The sequence below is a fragment of the Manacus candei genome, unplaced genomic scaffold (assembly GCF_025592945.1).
Source record: "Manacus candei isolate 608988 ecotype Guabito, Panama unplaced genomic scaffold, ASM2559294v1 h1tg000014l, whole genome shotgun sequence".
In the NCBI taxonomy this organism is placed as follows: domain Eukaryota; kingdom Metazoa; phylum Chordata; class Aves; order Passeriformes; family Pipridae; genus Manacus; species Manacus candei.
The window spans coordinates 5,232,800-5,255,618 of NW_026138062.1; the positions used below are offsets into that span (position 1 = coordinate 5,232,800).

The 22,819-nt window shown below is 37.6% G+C and overlaps 1 protein-coding gene across 1 annotated transcript in view; it reads right to left on the reverse strand.

Annotated features, from left to right (window-relative positions):
- The window catches only part of GPC6 (glypican 6), a 755,565-nt gene that overhangs the window by 508,905 nt on the left and 223,841 nt on the right, over window positions 1-22,819 (reverse strand). The window contains exon 2 of the mRNA XM_051779729.1: window positions 12,582-12,740. Coding sequence (XP_051635689.1) covers window positions 12,582-12,740 — 159 coding nt within the window. The remainder of the gene's footprint in view (window positions 1-12,581; window positions 12,741-22,819) is intronic.

Here is a 22,819-nt window from a genome sequence, read left to right on the forward strand (position 1 = left end):
TCCAGAGATTATATAAAAAGCTTTTCACATCATTGCTATTCCAAAGTTAAATATGGATTATATCTTTCCTGCATATGCTTAAAGTAGTAAAAATGAATAAATACAATACAGATTATCAATAAGGGCATTGCCAGTCTGCATAGTAACACATTTTCTATTTAGGGAATTTGTAAAAAGCAGCAATAGAGATGTAAATTAAGGTGATTAAGACATTTAGACATTTTAGTCAAACCAGGAAACTGCTATTGTCTTTATGCTGTGCTAAGATTGTTTCCTTCCAAGTTGTGCATTTGAAGGCCTAATTACAGATACTCCATGCATTCTGAAGCCTCTTCTGAGTTGAATAAGAAAAGCAGGTGCCAGGAGGAGCGCGGATTTATGTCTTAGATAATATTCCATAAGAACAAAAACTTCCTGCTGTAAACAATCCTTGGGTAGCCACCTTCTCCTGCTCATACCTTTAGATGATTTACCAGATCCCGTAACTTTTGACAAGTCCATAGACTGCAATGGCAATAAAGCCCTGTGGATTGCCCAATGAGAGACTTTTGCTGATGTGGCCTTCCTCGGGCCATTACATTTCAATGTTTACCCATTCTTTCATGGGACTAAGACCACCATAAAAGTATAGTCAGTTCTCATCTGTCCTTTTCTCACCTCTAAGCTTCCTTTCCTCTCCTGCGCTTCTTTCATTCCCCTTCTTCCATGCACTTCTTTAGTAATAGATGAACAAAATAATTTCCTCCTAGACACATCACTACAACAGTGATAAAGTTTTAGCAAGCAACTTACTGATGCTTCAGTAGAAAAACAGATCACGCTAGAGAAACACATCTCTCAGCAACGTAGCTACATAAATCACGAGCATAGGTGAAGGTGATGAAAAGGAGCTTTATTTAAAAAGGATTTTTTTTATAACTGGTGGGTACATCATTACTTTGGCTTGCTGCTTTTTATTTTAGGCATTAGCTGAAAATGCAATTGATCCCCATGCAAAGTCCTGGCATTAAGCCTGCACATATTTAGATCCGGCACAGACTTATCCTTGGGCTAAGAATGGAATAAGGATTTTTCTAGTTTTATGTAGTCATGGATTGCCATGCATACAAAACAAAGCAGTTCAAAAAACCAGTCATGTAAAGGAAGAGAATGTAAGAATCTAAGATGCCAAATAAATCCAAATAAATTGCTATACTTTTAGGGTTTGCTGTGAACAGTTAAGCAAGATATTATCCTGGAAAGTATAGTATTGTCTCTCTGGCTCTGTTGTTATAACTGATCGATTACTACTTTGAACAAACACTAATAACTTTTTCCTTTTCAAGAACTATGTAAAATTCGAAAAAAAATGGAATTCAGGTATACTCAGATTGCTGAGACCAGCAGTACCTTCCTTCCATAAGGAGCATTGTTGAAGGGCCATTTTGAAATATGTTCCTATTTCTCCTTCACTTTCCAGAACCTCTCTTATTTTTATCATATTTTGTTTTAGCATAAAAAGAAGTTCTTGTACAAGGTCATGTGGACCTAATAAGGCAGAGACCGATCCAATCATCCCATCTATATGGAGATTGCATGACACTGAAACTGCAAAAAATATTAAAGATGTGTTCATATTTATACAAGAAGTGAAATGCTATAAAATTTTGTGGGTAGAAAAGTCTGTTGTAGGGTAATTTCCAATCTAAGCTGTATAAATTCTTAATTTAAATTTCCTTAATGATCACTGGATATTTAACTTCTAATTTTTATTTAACAGACAACCTGTCACGTAGGAATCCCTATGCTGCAAGACATTTTATTTTATCCCTGTCTTTAATTATGTCACCATAAAACTTGCTTGACAAGCTAGTCTCTGACAGTGGACTGCTAAGTCCTTTGTCTGAAATGCCACTGTTCCCATTTATCACACTAGTAAAACAGGAATCTAAAGAAAACTCCAAGAATGATTGGATTCTGGGTTAATGTGGCAAAACTGGACCAAGGAGGATGTGGCAATGTAGTAAACCTCACTGAAAATGAAAGTTTCACTGGTTCAAGTTTCCGGCTAATACAAACAAACAAATAAACAAACAAATTTCCTTCCTTACTGATATACAATTACATGAGAATGGTTGAGACTCCATACCTTTACTTAGACTTAAAATTCAATGCGTGAATAAACAAATCATAACTTTTAGAAGCTGAATATCGATATGCTTACAAGTTCACAGTGGTCTTTTAAAATATCTTGTCATGTATGTTTTGGTATGAACACAGGATGCTGAATCTTAAATGTAGGCTACATGTAGGAAAAGGATGGCTCTGGACACTGAACTAAAAAGCAGACTAATATCACAGCTGTAGCTCTTCACTAGCTGTAGCTCACTAGGCAGCAGATCCCAGCTAGCTGGGTTTAGGCAGAGTCAAAAAATGATCCTGAGATATCTGAGACTCTGGGATCCATTCCTCATGACCTAAAAGCATCTTCATGGCCAGTACTGAAACTTCATTAGGCACTTGAGAAGGTTCTCCCTGCAAGTTATTTAATGAGACATTAAATTATGTTATTTACTTGTAGGAGTGCCAGGAAAGTTATGGAGATATATACAACAGTAGATACTGAAAAAACCCACTACTTTCCTGGGAGCGTTTCAGATTTGCTTGTAAAGCTGATCAAGTGTTAACAGCAGCAACTTGTAAAAAAAATGCTGTGCTGATGTTTTTCACAAATTCATAGAACTTCACTGTGCCATAAAATACACTATTGGAAAAGATTTTATAATTTTTTCTCCTCATTTTTTAATGCAACACGTTGGGGTTTTCAGCTGAAAATAACCTTTAGCATTCATTTGAAATCTTAAAAAATACTTGAATTTACCGAAATTCAAAACTAAATCTGTGTGGTATTTTGCTGACCTGAAATACATATTTCAAATTCAAATCTTGCTTCTTGCTTTGTGTGATGATTGAAACAAGGTGTTTTCTTCAAAAAATTGTTTCCAGCTTTTGAAAATTAAACAATCCAAATTGTATATATTTGCTTAGTTTTAAGAGTTAATTGCTTCAAGTAAACAGTAATTTTCCCAGTTGGTATTCCTTCACATGTATTCATTTCTTATTATGTTCAAAAAGCTTGTTGTATTTTTCCCCTCTAGAGATTTTACATGCTCCAAAAACTAGCTCACATCAAGAAGAAATCACCTCATCTTCCACCTACCAAACTTTGATTCAACTTTTATACAGCAAGCTTGTATAAACTGATGCCTTCCTTAAACTGCACACCCCTGTGAAAATGCTTCAATGTCAGAAGAAGGGAAAAGGAGATAACAACAGAATTGATTTCCTCAGCACAGTTTTAGCACCTGTGTAGACCAGTTGCTCTTGTCAGAGTAAAAATTACTTCTCATATATTGTACCCACTCACTGATGTTAGTATTCAACAACTACCTGCTGTTGCCTTTTCCCAGTCACGATCTTGCTGAGACATCATTGACTGAAAATGTCCTACATTTCTGAAATGAGCTGTTTTCACCTCCTTCCTGCTTTACATATGTCTAACGTTTTCACTAGAAGTGTAGCTCTTCAAGAGCAAGAACAGCCTTTTAGCTGTGAGTTGATGAATTTCCTAACTGGGAAATAGTGAATGGTTTCTAGATCCTCCCATGATAATGCAAAAAAGTATCAATTCACAGTAAATAATTTCACCTAAGAATGTCAAATTAAGAACTTACCATATATTAAAAAGATATATTTCAGGCTTTAAGCTTTAGTTTTCTTTTTATTAAAATTTAGTTTACAGATAGCTCATGACAGTTATTTTTGGTCCTCTCTTTCCCTCTCCTGGTCCCAACTCCCCCTTTTCCACCTCATCTCCTGCTCTACACATTGCCCTTGCGATATCACTGCTGTTAATCATAGGCAACTGACCTGAGCATCGCTGAAACACTCAGTGGACATTTTAGTCCTATATCATTCTGAAAGCATAAAGCATTCAAAGCATAAAGGTTACAACTAGAAGAAAATAAAAGACTTTATTTCTTATAAAGCTTGTGAACTAATATATACACATATATAAACAACACTTGAATGTCCAAGAACAAGAAATACTGCAGTATGGGTAATCTGATGGGTTTATGTCTTGGTTATCTGTATTTATTTTGTTTGTAGCACCCTGGCCAGTAGCAACTGCGTTCTTTACAGTGGTGTCACATCTAACATCAGCTTGGTGGTGATTATGGTGTTAAACTAACCAGCCTGTCTGCACTGCATTTGCCAGCCCTCACCAGCACTGAGTTGGGCTGCCCACACGGAGACCGACTGCTCCTGCTTTCTCCCAGCACCACACAGACAACTAGACAAATTCTACTCTGGGGGTCTAGGCAGCATATGTTTATTTTTACCTCCCAGCCGTTGGTATAGAATGAGAGATAATGTAAAGCAAGTGAGGAAGACTTGAGGAACAATATGTCTATGAGACACCTTTTATATCTTCCTGAATATCTGGTAGCTCTGATCTATGTACACAATTTTCATAATTGCCACTGAGCATAGCAAAAGTGGACCTTCATATGCCTGTTTTTAAGCTATCTCTAAAAGTATTCTTATGGCACACAGGCATATAGGCATATAGTTCCCTTCTGTCCCTAAAGGATCTATCCTACTGCTGAAAGTGACAGTCCTATGACATTTCGCCCAGAAAAAGAGCCATTTCCATCTTTTTCTGGTAAACTACATAGCAGAGGTAAAAGGAAAAAAAAGGAAACTTTAATTTAAACTCTAAAAAGTCATTTAGATTAGCAGAGGAAGAGCGACAAAGAGTCATTAAATCATTTTTCAGTATTACAGGAACCTTTTCATGATATACTAAGTTTCCTTTTAATTTCCCAGTTGCTTGGACACACGGGCAAAAGAATTAGGGAAAGAAGGTCAGCAAAAAGATAACAATGCCTGTGTATTGCAGTCAAGAGATTAATCTAAAGAACAGTATTTCTGCATTTAATGAGGGTTGAGGACAACAAATGAGAAATTATAAGGGTACAGTTCCTATTATCCAAGTACTGACAATATGTATGAATACCCTTGTTTCAAAGCTTGGGTTTTATAAACAGTCCCTATTTTTTATTCTCACGCATAGTTTTGTCCTTGCTGTGTGATGGGTAAGCATCTACTGTCAGAGTAAGAATCATGTATGGACAAGAGAGCCTCTGACAAATGATTGCAAGAAGACAACAGTATTATCGACTTAAGGCTGAGTCCATTGTTAATTCTATTCTTGTCCATATGCATATGAAGCATCTTTAATCACAGGGGTTTTAGTATTTGTAAATCAGTAATTTTACTTATGGGTTGATATTTTTAAGGCTTAGACATTAATTTCAGAAAACTATTTCCATCATAAAATATTAAAAACATACACTGTTAAGAGCTTCACTGAAGATTAAACGCTATTTGAATTCAACAGGATAGCATTTTTTTCAACCAGCATAAGATAATGACTGACCTCTATAGTGCTTACCTGCCTCAATATTTCAAATGTCTTTTCCCCCACAAAATACTACAGAAAAGAAAAAGAGAGGATGACATCTGCAAAAGAGCCAAAGCAAGCACAAAGGAGAGTCTCAAAAGTGTTTTAGATGTCTCACACCTTATTTTTATTCTGTTCCTTGGAGCGAAATTTATCTGAATAAATGTATAAATAAGTCCAAAGTATAGGCATCTATGTCTAAATATCCTCTCTAATCAATAGAGAGAAATAAATACTCCAGGGAAAGATTTTTCCTGACCTATTTGAGGTGTAAACTTTACACTAGCATGACTTGCACCTTTCATTCCCTGTTGACTACTGAGGGAACGCACAGGAGTACTCCGTATACAGGAAGATGTCTTGTCTTCAGCAAGGCAAATTCTGCTTTCTGCTAACAGAAAAACATTGGATCCCTGCTTTCTCAAAGCCTGTTTGGATTTGGCTATATTATTTGGACAACATGCTTTCTAACAAGATCCATTTGAGAGTGGGTGATGTCTGCCTGTTCCAGCACAGGGTAGCAGCTTGTTCTTTGCTTTGCAGCTTCATAAACTTGATGCAGCAGGTTAGCAAATTACATGCTCTGCTGACCAGCTGCACTTAGCAAATGAAACTGAGGAAGTGCAGAGAGCACAACCCACCCAAATACACAAAGCACATTTCTAACTGCAGGGAGTGTGCAGAAGACACTGGTTCCCAGAGCACTGCATTTCAGTACTGGACCTGACCAGGTTAGAGGAAATTGCACCCGTGGCTGGAAACTTCTTATTACTAGGCAAATCCTTCCTTTTGCAAGTTTTGTAGGCTTGCCACGTCTCCTCTTTTGTTTAATTAAAAAAAACCATTGCTCTACTGTAGTTAACAAATTTTGACATACTATGTGAAACTGATAAACAGTAATCTCAGAGCAAATCTTAAAGAATTAGACCCTAAAATTGTTTGCAGGCAATAAAGGTTTCTCTTAGGCTATTATCAGTTCTGATAGGATTTTAATGAGGTGTAGAATAATTTATTTTCAAATTAGTGTTTCCTGTCAATTATAAGGTATGGCATCTCTTACCAAGAATCTCTAATGCTTAGAAACTTGTGCCAGATGTCCAACGAAGGCTTGTTAGCGGTTACATGTTACAAGTCAGCAGATGTTGATTTTTTTTAAGGCAAGTTATGTAGTATGTTAAACCAGTAGATGAATTATATGGAAACTGTTGGCCTGTTAGCACTGCGACAGCCCAGAAGTTGTGCAGTTTTAAAAATCCACCTGTCCTGCAATGAATTTTGCATTTCATGTAAAATACGTTGCAAAGCAACACTGAACTCTTGTAAAAAAAAAAAAAAGAAAAAGAAAAAAAGAAAGAAAAAAAAGAAAAAAAATCAAAACAAACAAAAAAACCCAAGCCACCACTATCTTGTCCAGAGCTAAACTACAAAATATCTGCTATCCCAGCTTTGGCATGGTGTAGTCCATGCACCATCTCAGGCACAGCAGCACTAGAACAATATGAATATATAACTATTTGACTTTCCACACTCCAAAGAAGCCTCCTGTCTCCCAAACTGTGGCAGACTTTTCTGACTTTCTCCTTCCAAAAACCAACCAAACAAGCCAAAAACCATTCCTTTCATATTCAATGCATGAAAAGTAAAGCATGAAAAAAATACACTACTGGAAGTCCATCCTTCACCTGCTGAAGTGACCTTCTGTGCTGCTGTATTTCCCCTGTTCTGCAGAAATCCATGGAGGTCATTGTGACTCTGGGCATGAGCTGGGGCGCAAGGCAGGTTGGCAGGCTGGGCAGCAAGAAGGGGAGGAAAATGGAGCAGAGAGTAGGAGACTTGTATTGGCTATGTAACTGAACCTCAGTGTATTCCAATTTCCAGCATCTCCCTTATTTCACTTTCCACACATTTTTTTTGACAAGTTTAAGGTGACAGCTATACCTGCCGATAATAGTTCATCTCATTGAAGAGTTCTTACTTTGTTGGAAAACAACTTCACAAAACATATTTTTGTCAGCTCTGGTATGAAGGAAAGATTCAAATCCACTATTTTCCTCCAAATTCTTTCATAAATTGTTCAAGAAAAGGGAATATGGGGTGTCTGGGATGATAGCTATTCTTACAGGCATAGTTTTGGGGGATTATCTTTGAAAACTTCTTTGTTGCTGTGTAATTTACACTGCTACTGCTGGTAATGACTGTAAGAAATATGAGAAGCACTAATGAGTATGGATCACTGTTCTCCTAGAATGTAAAAAAAAAGGAGCACGGGGAGTGATGACCCTGTATGACAGATCAATCAGGCTGCAGATTGGTTCTTAGGCTATCCAGGTTATTTTCCTTAGAAGGCGTCATGTCTCACACATTCTGCTGAAGGCTATCCTTATCCATTCAAGTTCATGACAGCTATTCTTAGACATTAGTTCATTTTTAACACCATTGCCAAGACTGGAACTGTAATTTTTAATGACAATGAAGAGACGATGTCTCTTTTATCAGGTTCAGATCTATTTAGCTTAAATTAAAATTCTTTGCTATGTTTTTCCTATAGTTATTCAAAGGATTAGTGAAAAAATGTCATTGAACAGCTACTTGTCTCCTCATTAACATTCATGACAAAACCTTCCGGCCGGAGCTGGTTTCGGCTGCTGATGGAGCAATACCTAAAAGAAATTGGCTTGTATGTGAAACAGCTGCTCAGCAATGTCAGTATGCAGGGGAATTGGTGATAATAAGATGATACTATTACAGCTACACTGGGAGCATAGTATATTTTAAGCTGCTTTGAGGTATACAGTTGAGGTCCAAGAATTGGAGCATGACTATTTGTCTAGTGCTAGGAACAGGAAACAGCTGATTGTTACATGTCTGCTTATACAGGTTAGTGCTACAGAAAGCCTTGAGGTTAAAGAAAAATCTCTATCTGCTGGAATTCTTCATTTCCTGTGTGTTTTCTGTCTGCTGGAAAAGTTTTTTGTTTCTTTTCCTAGTGTTTGGAAAGGTTTGTGTGTCCTTTGCTGAAACAGGTGTTGGCCTCTTTGCTAGGAACATTGAGCACCTGCTATTTCAAAGGAACTTTTCTCAGCTTGGTGATTTATTTATTTGGCAAGATTCTTAAGAGAAGATTCTCTGGATCCTCATGCACCCATTAGTGAAATTCCAGATACTGATTTTGTTTGAAAAGACCATCCAGTATGTCAATGGAATGACAAATATGTAGATGTGGGCAATACAGTTGTAAACATCTGCACATAAGGCTCAGCCAAGAAACAACTGGCAGCTAGCATTATGTTGTATGCTAATCCACTCTTGTCTAGAACATGGAAATTGAATGAAAAATAACATTGTCAGACCTTTGGCTCTGAGATATCTTTGAACCTCACATACTATGAGAAATAAAACAGGAAAAAATGAACGTAGAAGAATGGAGTAGTTAAAAGTCCCAACATACTGACCGCCCCTTAGAAATGTGAAGGACAAATGAATAAGAAGTGAAAGCTTATAAAGGGCTTTAAAATGCAAGAATTGATTGCCAGTTAAAAGAAAGATTTAACAAGTTCTGATCATAGTTAGTTCCAAAAAGCCTAGTAATTTTTAAAGTTCTCTGTTACAAATTTCATATTTAGCTTCTATTGCTTTTAGTTATTACAGAAATTTGTAATGTAAAGACTTGGAAGTACTGTACTTGAGGTAAAATGAAATACAAAACTGACATAGAAATTATGTAAGACCATTGACAGCAGACTGAGGGAGGTGAATCTTTCTCTCAGCTCAGCATGATAAGGCTACACATGGAGAGATGGGTCCAGGTCTGCACTCCCCAGTACAAGAGAGATATGGGCACACTGGCACAAACTCAGCAAAGGGCAGTAAGGTGATGAGAGGACTGGATCACCTCTCATAGGAGCAGAGAGAGCTGGGACTGTTGACTAGAATACCTCCATCACATCTCAGCCATGTTCTATGATTCTGTATAAGAATGTTTGTCTTACCAGAGGGCTAAAGAGACAATATTCAAGTTAAAGCAGATTGAATTTCCTTTAAGATTAGATCACGAATCTGGGACAAAATTCTGAAAAGGAAAACAGATCTCAAATTGTCTCTCAAAATGAAAATCATAACATCATTCCATCTATGCCTAAGTGTACGGCTGTGGGGAAGAAAGCAAATAAAACTGTTGGCAGAGGGGCTCGACACAAACTGCGATGACCAATGTGATCAGCAAAATGTCCGTCTTTATTTACAAAGATGCCCCTTAAATACCATTACTACACCCCGGCGTGCGATTTCTTCTTCTACAGTATTGGTTACACGAAAGTATTCACAATGTAAACATGCCCTGTTGACCGCTTCTAATTGGTTTATAGCAGGTGTCCATATGAAATGAGGACACAAGTTTACCTCTTGGGACTCCACCTTAATCTTGGCATAGATCCTTCTTTGTCTCAGCTTTAGAGCCTGAAGCCATGTTAACTACGCAGCATTTTTTACTGTTTGTACCCAGCTATGCCAAAGCAAGACTCTCAAAAATGCAAGAGAAATTGCTCACTCAATCTTTGCTCTCCCAACATAAAATAAGAAAGGTAAAGCTTATGAAGGTCAGATCAAAATTCAACAAAGAGTTCACATACTCCCAAGAATACTTATGTTCCAAAACTTAACATTACCCTAAGACATGTCCAGTACAGAAAAAAAAAAAAAAAAGTGAAGGTCTACAAGATATCCCTTCGATGTCCCTTTCAAGAGTTTTCAAAACTATATAAATGTCTGAATGAACAAAGAGCTTGGCAGCAACTCTAGTTTAAATTAACTCCTTACAGGAGCAAAGCTAATATCTATTGCAACATTCCTTAGATGTTCATATATTCATTTATTGCTTACATGCGCTGCTCTTGATAAACACCGGTACTTTACAAAACTTCCATAAAATCATCGCAATTGGCTGTATCTGTTTTGTTATTTGTGGTATACTAGCATTAAATGGCAGAATCATGTATCAGAATTCCCTTGTGCAATCAAAGTACCAAATTAAAAAACAACAACAAAAAAGGATGATTCTTGAACAGTTAAAACACTGACCTTATCTAACAATCTTAATATTGCTTCATACTGAAAAGCAGCATCCTATTTTAAACTGCAACATATTTAGCTGGTTTTACACTGAAAGACAGCCTATTAGGTGAATACATTTTTACATTAATGTATTTGCCTCTCTAGAAAGACTAAGCAATTTTTCCATATAAGTGATCAAATTTTGAATAGCTTTAGAATAGCATTAAAATACTGAAAGCATACACTAAGTTCAAATGCTCTCTGATAAGATGTCACATTGCAAATTCCCTTTAAAACATCAACCATAAGACAGAAGAAAACACTCAGTCTTTTATTCCATTTATTTATCTGTGGAGCAGATCCATAAGAATCCCAGAGCGGAGTACTTAAAAGCAATCAGTAAGTGTCAGCTATGCCTTACCAACAGCATTAAGATACCGAATTTCAGTTACTGAAAGTGCCATAATACCCTTAAGTTCATTGCAACATAAAAAGGTCTGAAGTTGTCAAAGAATTAGTAAGGTGACAACTGAGCTCTGTGGTCAATGAGCCCAAAATTTTGAGTATACTGCATGGCTCACTGAACACCAGCAATCATCCTGGTTTCCTTCTATAAAAAAAAAAAGAGCCTTGTACATGCCCTAGATGGTTTGAGATATCTGTTCTGCTTTCACACTCGTAAGACCGCACATGACTTCTGGATTTATTTTGTTTATAGATCCTTTGAAGATAAGTAAAATTTTGAAAATCCACTGCACAAAAAGTTCCAAATTCACATTTAAAAGGAAAGTCATCATAATGCAGAACAGTGCACAGTCATTCACACCTTCCAAGGACACTCACTAAATTATATTAGCATCTGATCTGCTGCTGTGGATTTTTCTCCAACTCATCCCCATATTACACATTTTCCATTCCCTTCTTTTTTAATTCATTTTCCCTTCTGTGTCATATTGAGAGAATCAATATTAGAAAAAAAAATCTTTAATTGGATATGATACAGAATTACCCCAAGGAGTTAGAGACATCTTCACTTTTTTCCTAATGGAACCATAGAGTTCCGAAGTAAGCTTATATTTTTAGAGATAACCTTTCCACCATTCTCCTACATGTGTGTATATGACCAATTACCTGGGGTTAGTCAGCTTTACTCCACCTATTTTCAGGCTTTCAACCTACACAAAGCTCCGCAATCCTCTTTGTAATGCTGATTTATGTCTCTTAATGCCATACCCTTTTCAACTTACACATATGCAGAAGTGCTTAGGGTGACACTTCTAACACAAATGCAGATTTCATATTTAGATAAAACCATGACTTAAAAATATGGACACAACCACGAAAACTGATTAATCTTCATTGTTAAAGACAAGTACTTAGAAAATTGTGACCCCATAACCCTGATCTTACAAAGGTCTTATAAAGGCTGATTGCAAGCAAATAAAACCCCCAAACTGTTCTTGTCAGTTCTTTCTAGGTAGAAAAGATGTGTTTGATACTGCTTAAGTACTTTGTATGATAATCCCTCTCAAACGCAACTGAGGCCTTTGTGTTTGGAAGCCAGAAGCCCTTTTAAAGACTCTGTACTTCACAAGAAAATCATGCAGGAAAAAACCACAGCCTTAAGGCTATAAAAAGGCAAACTACACAAATAGTTCTCTGCAATAACAAAAATCATGGGAGATCCACAGTTCATCTTGCAACAGTGAACATGATTACAAATCTAAATTTTGCATTTGAAACTAGGAGACAAAAATTATAAACGTTTCTATGCATATCTAATCTCTTTTTTCAACATTAGCCAAGCCTGCAGGCGCTTAATAGTCTTATTCTTGATGTCATTGTAATTAAAGGCAATACTCACAAGGCTGATAAGCACACCAGCTGTACATTAACCCTTATCTTAGCCAAACTGACAACTGCAAATGTGATATCTAATGGTAAAGAAAAGAACACTGGAATCTATTATGGATACCTGACTCTTAAATCCCATAACCATGAAATAAGTAAATTATATCCAGCCTACCGTCAAACTTCTTGTGCCGGGATACAAAAGTGGTGCGTACGAAGTGACTTGTTTCCTCCACTAAGTTTTCAAACTCCAGTTTGCTCTGTTGGCTTAACTTGTCCTCCATTTCTGAGGTGCAGCATGTATATTCCTGAGGGCAGATTCTCAAATGTTCCCCTGGAATCACAAGAAAAAAGGAATTGGAAATATTTGAATACAGACAGAAAGGCGCCAGAACCAAATACAAATGATGGCTCTCCAGTTTGGGTGGATTACTTAAAGAGCTCTTTAAGGCTTGACTTCTTGACAGAGAACACTTTGAATCTGTATCAACAACTTTTCTATAGTTGGGTATTCCTCACATGGGAGGGGAGACACACTTTGCAGAATTGTTTTGATACTTCAAGAGGCAGAACTATCTCACATCAAAGTGTTTTCTCACTCTGAAGAAGCCTTCCTCATTTACAGAAATACACTTAAGATTTGAAAAACAGATGCTTGCTGTCTGTCTGTATTCAAAATGCCTGGAGAAATACCTAGTGAGATGACCTGTTACAAGTCATTGGAACTGTCAAAACTTGAAAAACAGAAATCATGCATTTGCTGTCAAAACCTGAAAAACAGAAATTATGCATTTCTGTAGACAGGTCCCACTCGCCCAAGTGCACCAAAACATTCTCCCCTTCTCACCTTCCTTCCCTTCTGCTTAAATGTATTTTAAAGACTGTTTTTGGATGCCACATGTTTTCTTGGGCAGTATTTCTTGTCAGACTGAGCAAGTGCTCTGCTGAATAAGAGAAAGCAATGAAGAGTTTAATTAATGCTTATGTTATACAGAAATGTAATGTAAAAGGTAATGAAAGCCTCTTATTTAATTCAATAGATTTATCTCTTGAAGCACTGTGCCAGTTCTTCTGACAATATTGCTTTCTTCAGTTCAATTTGCAAGTGGAAACCAATTCTTCAGCTCATGAAATTAAAATGGTCTATTATTACATGAAATGTGAATTTCCAATTGACACTGTACTAAGGGTGTCAGAAACATTTAGCTCAGTTTGTACAAAGGCAGGAATTTCTACCATTCCCTCTTGAGAAATAAAAAGAATGATCTACCTCTACGATTAAAGTAACTTGTAAGGCAATGAAAACATTTAGCTTTCTGTACACTGAATCCTGATTAAAAATCCCTCTGCAAATCTCTTAAAGGTGCAAATAAAATGATATACAAAGCCCGAGGGTTAAATAAATACTGGGGACCTGATTCTCATTTATATGAAGACTCCTTTCTACCACTGCTGAGCCATAAAGAAGACTTAAATGCAATTTATACCTACTTTAAGGCTGCTTTTCACCATTCTTATTATGTAGTGAGGAGAATCAGGCTCTAAGTTTAATGCTTCCCAGGGGTATAATACATTTAGCTGCCGCATCATTTTGAAGGCAGCATCACAAAGAGGTTTGCACATGCTTAGAATAAACATTGTCTTGAGTTTGCCCTCACCTTATTCCACTTTATGTTTCAGTTCTTGAATGAAGACTTTTAATTTGAAATTCAGTCATTCCTCAACCCTGATGCATCCCCATTTTGTTTGTTTTTTTTTCTGCAAGAGTTCATCATAATATATGAACTATAATGCCATGAGATTTCTTTTAGCAATCTCAAGATTTTTTAAAAGCTCAGTTATACATCTTCAGGAAGGATCATTAATTATTATCAGTTACTGTTCAGCAGTACTAGCTACAAGTCTCAGTTATGTCCAAAAGCATCATGATAAAAATCACTGTATAAACCTGGGAAAAAAAGATACCCCATGACCATCAAAATATTGTAAAGATTGTTTCCCATGTCTACTACACCTTCCCAACACAATCAAATAATTCTTTTCCATCCTCAAAATCACACATCTAAGCAAAAAACAAGACACACGGGGCCTGGTGAGCCAGCTGCTGTCAAACATAAAAGATAGTGGCAAACTAATGTTTGCCTTACCCTCTACATCTCTGTCACATTAAACTGAAACTATTCAACAGGTAAAGGAGGTACCATAATAAGAAACAATAAAGGTTATTTTAGTAACAGTAATGTTGTGAGGTTTTTATTAGATGTCAGAAAGACAAGTAAAGCTGAAATACTGTGTCATTAGAAGCAATACTGCATGCTTGATTAAATTAAAAAAAAAAAACAAACCAAAAACCCATCCATAATGTGTGCAACCCCCTTCCTTGATAAATTCAGGGGGTTTTGTTTATTTTAAACACCTACTATCCCAGTTCCAGCCAGAGTCGTAGTTTATGCTTTCATTATGGTTATTATGATTATGTCCTCTAGTGCCATTGCAACCAAGGAATTTTATAAAGCTCAGTTTTCTTTCCTCTGCTCATGTCAAGTTCTTATTCTTTTCTCTCTGGCTCTGTTTTTCATGACTGCCAGACTATAAACTGAACTAATGGTAATCATGAAGGCACCGTGCTTAGTAAGTAACAGTTATGAGTCTAAATTTTTTAACACACTGTGTTGTGCTGAATGCTATGACAAATTAAAGCCTATTGAACAGTTATTTTTGCAGCAATATTAATTTTTCTTTCATTTATTTATTTGCAGTCTTACTTTTGCATTGCTACAAAAATTACTTCTCACTTTGGCTGCTACAGACTCATTCAGATTCCTACTGCACTTCTTTTTTATATGTGTATTTTCATTAAGTTTCTTCTTTTTAATTTACTGGTTATTCATTCATTCATGAGGTTCTTGAATGCTTAAATCTGAAACTCACATTTATCAGAAATGTTCGCAAATTCTATATTACCTCATTGCCTTTTTCTCCCAACAATGTGTCTTCCTAAATCATCTAAACTAGCCACCCACCATCATCACAAAAACTTTGCTGAACTTTAATGAACTTTTTTTTAAACCACATTTCTAGTTCTTCTCTTCTCCTCAACCATATACTCACTCCCTGCATTTTTGTAGAATGAAATAATAAGGGAAATATTTTGCTACTCTTCATATTCTGCTTCAATATTTTTGCCTTCTTCTCTTTCCTGAACTAGAGGTTCAGGTCAGATTACAGATAAAGCAAAAGAAAAAGCAAAAGTATCTTCCATTGCTTCATGCCAAGAAGCATGCAAAGATGAAGATTTTAGAAATTTTGTCTCATAAGCCCTGGCATGTTTATACCAAGTATGACTGGCTGCAGTCTCCATAGGTTCACAACTTAGAAAAAACTCATGTGCTTTCCAAGGAATGGCAAATGGAAACTCTCTGACAAAGTCATTTCTGTATGCCTAATCTTATTTGTTTTTTAAAAGCATGATTTCCATTTTTTACTCATTCTTACCAAACCTCCAACTCATGTTAGAATCACCAGGTCAATAGTTCACTCCTTGTAGAAAAAAAAAAAAATGGACACAATTTTCTCAAAACAGAAGTAGGGAGTTTAGGGAGGGGAGTTTGTTGGTTTCTTTGTTAGTTTGTTTTTTTTAATTAAGGGGTGAGTGCTTTATTTTGGATTTTTTTTTCTTCTTTTATGCAAATCTGTGTCCTAACAGACTGTTTGGATTGGAAATAGCTCTGCAGGCTATACTTGATTGTGCTTCCTCTGATTTCTTGAATTGGATCATTTACTGTTTGCATTTTATAATACATTGTTCTATTACCATAGAAGGAGTTTAATCACTAATTTGTGTATTTACACACCTCAAGTATTTTGCAGGCTGAAAATGTGCTCATAACTAATGTACCAATTCTTGCCCTGGGAAACTCCATATGGTCTAGGTTCTTATGCTAATTTTAGCAACACTTTTTATGGGACAAGTGGCATTGGACATAACTGACTAGTTTTTCCTTGTTGCAAATGGTGTGTCCCCAAAGATGTTTGACAGAATGTAGTTTCACTGCACTAGCATTTTGCCAGACTGAACAAGTATGAACTCAATATTCCTAGCGACCTACCACAACTCTTCTAACTACTGTTTCCAGCTGAAGATGCTGACCTACAAATATCTCCTCCTGTGGCTTAGGTTATATAAATCAAATGAATTGTCTACTACAAATACAGCTACCAGTATTCAATTTCAGTTTTATTACAGCTGTAATCTCACACCTGCCTTCACATGATCCAAATTGGCAAGTTTTGCAGTTGAATTTGGCAATCCTTCTAGCATGCAGCTTTGAAGTGTGATAAAGCAATTTATAAAGCACTTCTTTTATATTCAGATGTATTGCAGTTTGGTGTCCTTAAAACATGCTACAAACCTCACAAGTCTTTAAAAAATTACAATTTACAGCTCTCAACCGGAATAAATGCTTTTACTGTGTATCAAAATGCTGAAACTGATTTGACCATTGTATCTACTTGCACTGGATACAATCTGAAGGATCAATAAACCCTAAGGAATATAACATTACCCTTAACAATTTCACCAACAGATTTTCTGAACATCTGATGCAAACATTGTTTACACTATTAGAACTGGAAATATGATCCATAAAACATTTAACATCAGGTAGAGTTTTTTATGGGTCATGTTGCAAGTTTAACAGTATTGGAAACAATTCTTTCTCAGGCAGTCAATATTTTATAGTTTCTATCCTAATCATAAATTTAAAAACCTGATACTGGTCTCTTCACAGAGTGGTAGGACTAACTGTATGGCTGGAGGGAAGAGAAACATACAGTCACCACACTGCTTCATAAATACAGGAGTGAATAAATGTTGATAAAACAAAGGGGTAAATTCAAGGTGTGTTTTCAAAATTCATCACCTTGTATGCATCAACAGAGTCTAAAGGAAGAAAAGATATCTCTGCATTCTACATCATGCAGATTAGATTAATGTGATTTGGCTTTGTCATTAGCTGTGTTGTTTGAAATTAGAAGTATCTGTTTCAGTCCTGCCCATATTCAGTCAGCTGCGGAGAAAGCAGTGCAATTTACTACAGTATGAAATTTAACAAAGGTAAGTTCCAAGTCCTGCACCTGGGATGGAGTAGCCAAAGAGCCAGTACAGGCTACAATCTGTAGCAAGGGGAGATACCTTGATGAAAAGAATATGGTCTCCTGGTGGACAACAAGCCAACATGAGTCAGCAGTGCACTGCAGCAGCATTAAAGGCAAATCCCATACTGGGTTGCATCCCCAGCGGCATTACTGGCAGAGACAGAGACATGATCATCCCACTATACTCAGTTCTTGTCAGGCTGCACCTGAAGCACTGTCCTGGTCCCCACAATTCAAGGAAGATGCAGACGGACTGGAAAGGGCCCAAAGGAGGGTCATGAAGATGATCAAAGAACTGGAGAACCTGCTGTGTGAGGAAAGACTGAAAGAGTTAGGTATTTCTTCCTAGAGAAGGAGAAGGCTCAGGAGGTACCTACTCACAGTATTCCAGTACTTAAAGAGCAGGTACAAAGAGGATAGAGGATCTCTCTTCACAAGGAGCCACACGGAGAAGAAAAGGGATAAAAGGTACAAGTTGTACCAAGAGAAGTTTCATCTTGGCATAAGAAAGAAATTTTTTAAACTGAGAACAATCAGCTACTGGAACAACCTCCCCAGGGACATGGTGGAGACCCCATTGCTGGAGGTTTTCAAGATGCAATTGGACAGTGTTAGTTAATCCCATCAAGGCTCCCTTTCCCACAGGGACTGAGACCAGATAATCTGTCAGGGTTCCTTCCAACGTGGGCTATTCTATGGTTCTGTGATTAGGTACTTCAGAGCTTCCTACCTCTGAATTATAAAGGACTGGAACCACTGGAGTTCTGTTCCTGAATTAGCATTTTCCACCTAATTTTCTGTATTTTTAAAAATTATTAATTTAAATTATTTTAAAAACATGATGAATAGCATTAAAAGAAAAACATCATTCCACTTGAACCCTTGCCCACAGTTTTGGGATTTGGATCTTTTTCAGTATTGGTGATAAATGCCTGCTTTTTCAAGTTTTCAATTTAAGTTCTCTACTGGTGAAATCAAGAGCACTGGAGAACTCTTAATGATCACACTATTAATTTTCTATGATAGAAAGCCATTCTTTTCCAATACCTTTCTGTCCTGTCACTCATGTGCAAAGAGAAAACAGTTCTGTAGAAGATTCTGACTAACAATCATCTTTAACTTGAAAAAAAACCAAACACAAGAAGCACTATCATGTTGTCTGCATTAGCTTATTTAGCAGTTTAAAATAAACTAGACACATGAGTTATAGCATTTCAGCCAACATTCAAATAGTGAAAATTAAAATATCATCTGTTCCCTAACCAAAAAGTCCTAAGGCTCCTTCTGACTTTGTAATTATCTTCTCTGTGGGGTACAACAGCCCTGCAAGCAGCATCTGTAAAATTGCACCTGGCATTCGAGTCACAGATTGAACTTTCCTACTCAAACTAAAAGGAAACAGATTACATTTTAAATTAATTCCATTGTAATATTGGCCTTACAAGTGATGACAAGAGCAACATTTGCACAGAAAATGACAGCTGAAGGAAGGGAGGGAAAGCTGTCTGTAACATACTGATTGTGCCACTGGACACAACTCTTCTAATTTTAATCAAAAGAGATGATTTTTGAGTGGTCTTGGGAATCAAGAGAGGTCCCAGCTGACTGGAAGCTGGTGAACATTGTTCCGATTTTGAAGAAGGGCAAGAAGGAGGACCTCAGAAACTACAGGCCTGTCAGTCTCACTTCAGTGCCTAGTGATGTTATAGAGAAGATTATTCTGGAAAGTATTGAAAAACACCTGCAAGACAACATAGTCATTGGGCACAGCCAGCACAGCTTCAAAGTCCTGCTTATCCAACCTGATTTCCTTTTATGACAAGGTAACGCACCTAGCTGATCAAAGGAAGCCACTTGAGGTAATTGTTTTGGATTTCAGTAAAGCTTTTGTTACTGTCTCTCACATCATCCTTCTGGACAAAATATCCAGCCCACAGCTGGATAAACACGTCATAGGGTGGATGAGCAATTGGCTCACGGGTCGAGCACAGAGGGTAATAGTGAATGAGGGAACATCAGACTGGTGACCTGTCACTAGTGGAGTTCCACAGGGCTCCATCTTCCGCCCTGTGCTCTTCAATATCTTCATAAATGACTTGGATGCAGGACTGGAAGGGATACTAAGCAAGTTTGCAGATGATACAAAACTGGGAGGAGCTCTTGACTCCCTTGAAGGCAGCGAAGCCCTCCAGAGAGATCTTGACAAATTAGAGGACTGGTCAATCACCAACCATATGAAGTTCAACAAGGGGAAGTGCAGGATTCTGCACCTGGGATGGGGTAACCCTGGATGTTCATACAGACTGGGGAATGAGATGCTGGAAAGCAGTGCCATGGAAAGGGACCTGGGGATCCTGGTCAATGGCAAGTTGAATGTGAGTCAGCAGTGCCCTGGCAGCCAGGAGGGCCAACCGTGTCCTGGGGGGCATCAGGCAAAGCATTGGTGGCCGGTTGAGGGAGCGGATTGTCCCGCTCAGCTCTGCAGTGATGGGGCCTCACCTTGAGTATTGTGTGGAGTTTTGGGCACTGCAATATAAGAAAGACATTAAGACAATGTCCAAAGAAGGGCAACGAAGATGGTGAAGGGCATTGAGAGGAAGCCATATGAGGAGCGGCTGACGTCACTTGGTCTGTTCAGCCTGGAGAAGAGGAGACTGAGGGGAGACCCCATTGCAGTCTACAACTTCCTCGTGAGGGGAAGAGGAGGAGCAGTCACTGATCTCTTCTCTTTGGTGACCAGTGACAGAACCTGAGAGAATGACCTGAAGTCACGTCAGGGGAGGTTTAGGTTGGATATTAGAAAAAGGTTCTTCACCTAGAGGGTGGTTGGGCACTGGAACAGGCTCCCCAAGGAAGTGGTCAGAGCACCAAACCTGACAGATTTCAAGAAGTGTTTGGATGATACTCTCAGGCACATGGCGTGACTCTTGGGGGTGGTCCTGTGCAGGGCTAAGAGTTGGACTCGATGATTCTTGTGGGTCCCTTCCAACTCAGCATATTCTTTGATTCTGTGAATATTGAACGTGAAAAATTTTTATGTCCAGTGTACTCCAATGAACATGTGCAACTACCCCATGAAGTAGACTCATTTGTTTGCCTCAGACCCAAATCACCTTTGCTCAGATTCCTTTTGTTGCTTGAATTCTTTGAGGTCAATTAAAAAATTAATGTCTTCCAAACAGACTGATAATTAGTTAACAGTCTCTTCATTACAGGTCCCACAGGGAACATTTATTTGCAAGAAGCCGTGACCCTCTTGTCCTTGGGAAGATCTCAGCAATAAGTTACCAAAGCTGAAGCCAAGGCAAACCTGTTCAGGCTAAGAATATATAGATGCTAAAGAAAGAACTGAAGTCCCTAGAGTATTCCTAACTAAACTACTAGAAGCACTACCACTACTTGAACACTCAGGATCATTTTATTTTCCGAGCATACACAGTCAGACAAATTGTTTTTTGATAGCACAGTTTGTGAGAAGAATCTTTAGTTACCTCTTGGGGAGTGTATTACTGGCTTTGTGCTCAGTGCCTTGTGGAAAGCAAATGGTAAGGCTATGATTCAGCACTGTACAGTTTCATCATCTCACCGACTACACAGCTGCAATTTTCTGATTTCAAGGCATGTTTCCACCTGGGAATGGCAGCCAACTTCCCCTCCCCCTCAACTGAGTTTTGCTGTTTATTACATCCTCTGCTGTAATAGCAGAAATATCTTACATAACATTATAGCGAGAAGTAGAATACAAGCAGCACATCGCTTTACCATGACTGTAAAACACAATGCAAGGCAGGTTTTGTATTTCATCCACTCTCAGAATAATTTTATTATTGCGATAACAAGATGAGATGGTACACATTCATGCATTTATAAAGATTTTAATCAACATTCCTCACATGAAACTGAAATCCAAATGTGACTGTAGTACATGACACAGAGACAGATTTACACCACTTAGTTCAGAAACCCACAAAAATACTGCTGCGGTAGGAAAGAGTGCTGGACTTAGTTGCCCTGGACCAACTGGGTGTGCTGTTCTGCCAAAACAAGTCCTTAAGATAGCTACACCATTACTAATTTGCATACAACAAAAGTTAAAGCAGCATGAGCTACAGTCTTGCCATTTGATTGCACTTTCAAGTGTATTTTAAAGCTGTGCAGATCCCTTGCTAATCACTGTATTATCATGCATAAAATCCATGTTTCTAACAACAACTGTTTAAGAGTCATTAATCACAATGCTCTTCTCTTATTCATACAGCTTCACTTAGCCCAAAGAGACCTTTTCATTCTACCAGATTAATCTACCTTCCTGTCTTCTGATTGATAATGACATGGTTTCCTGCAATGCCAGTCATAGAAACAGTTCACAAAGATAAATGATAAATGTCAAGTTGGTCTTAAGTCCTAGGTTGTAGTACATATGTCAGTGGTAAGATTTTGGTGCTTCTGCCATAAGGTCTTTATTGAGATATTTTTCAGCCTAATCTCTTTCTTAGTTGCTTAAGGAAAAAGAGAGTACAAAAAGAGAGGCTACAATTTATAAAGATCTGAGAGTCCTGTTACTGTACTGACTCAAGGTCTATCCGTTAAATTTCAGGGCCAGAAATGCTGGCATTTATCCTTTCATTTCTATTTGGAACAACTACTGTGAAAAGCAAAATGCCTCTACCAGCTCCTAAGTATTAACCTTACTGTGACTCAAGTCACAAGGCAAAGCAGTTTCTCCAAGTTTATGTACCTTTGACTTTATAGGAGGGGGGAAAAAACTTATTTTTTTTCTCCCACAGAGGCATGCTAAAAATATGTCAACAAGTGTAATGCACAGAGAAGTCACTTAATACGAGAGGCCAAAATATGCAAAAAAAAAAATCCTCTTACCACCACACAGGAGTTCTGTGGTCTGTGAGCCAAATTTGGTGCAAGTTTATGTGTCCTTGGCTTGGTTCTACAGATCTAATCACTGTTACAGTGTGAGAAAGTCGATGCTAAAGCCAAATAAAGTAGTGGAACCAAAGCACAGACAGAACTGTGGGAGTTAAAGGATTCAAGAGGAAAACTACTGACATGGGAAAGTGTGAAACCCCACGGGGAAAAAAAAATTGACAAACTGGAGAGTGGCAATGAAGCAACAAGGACAATCAGCTCATTTTCAACCTAAATGATGATTGCACCTGAGGATTATTGGGTGTCTTATCACTGATGGTAATCGATCTATTGCTTAGCCTCATAGCTCATTAGTCCTAATTATCTATCATG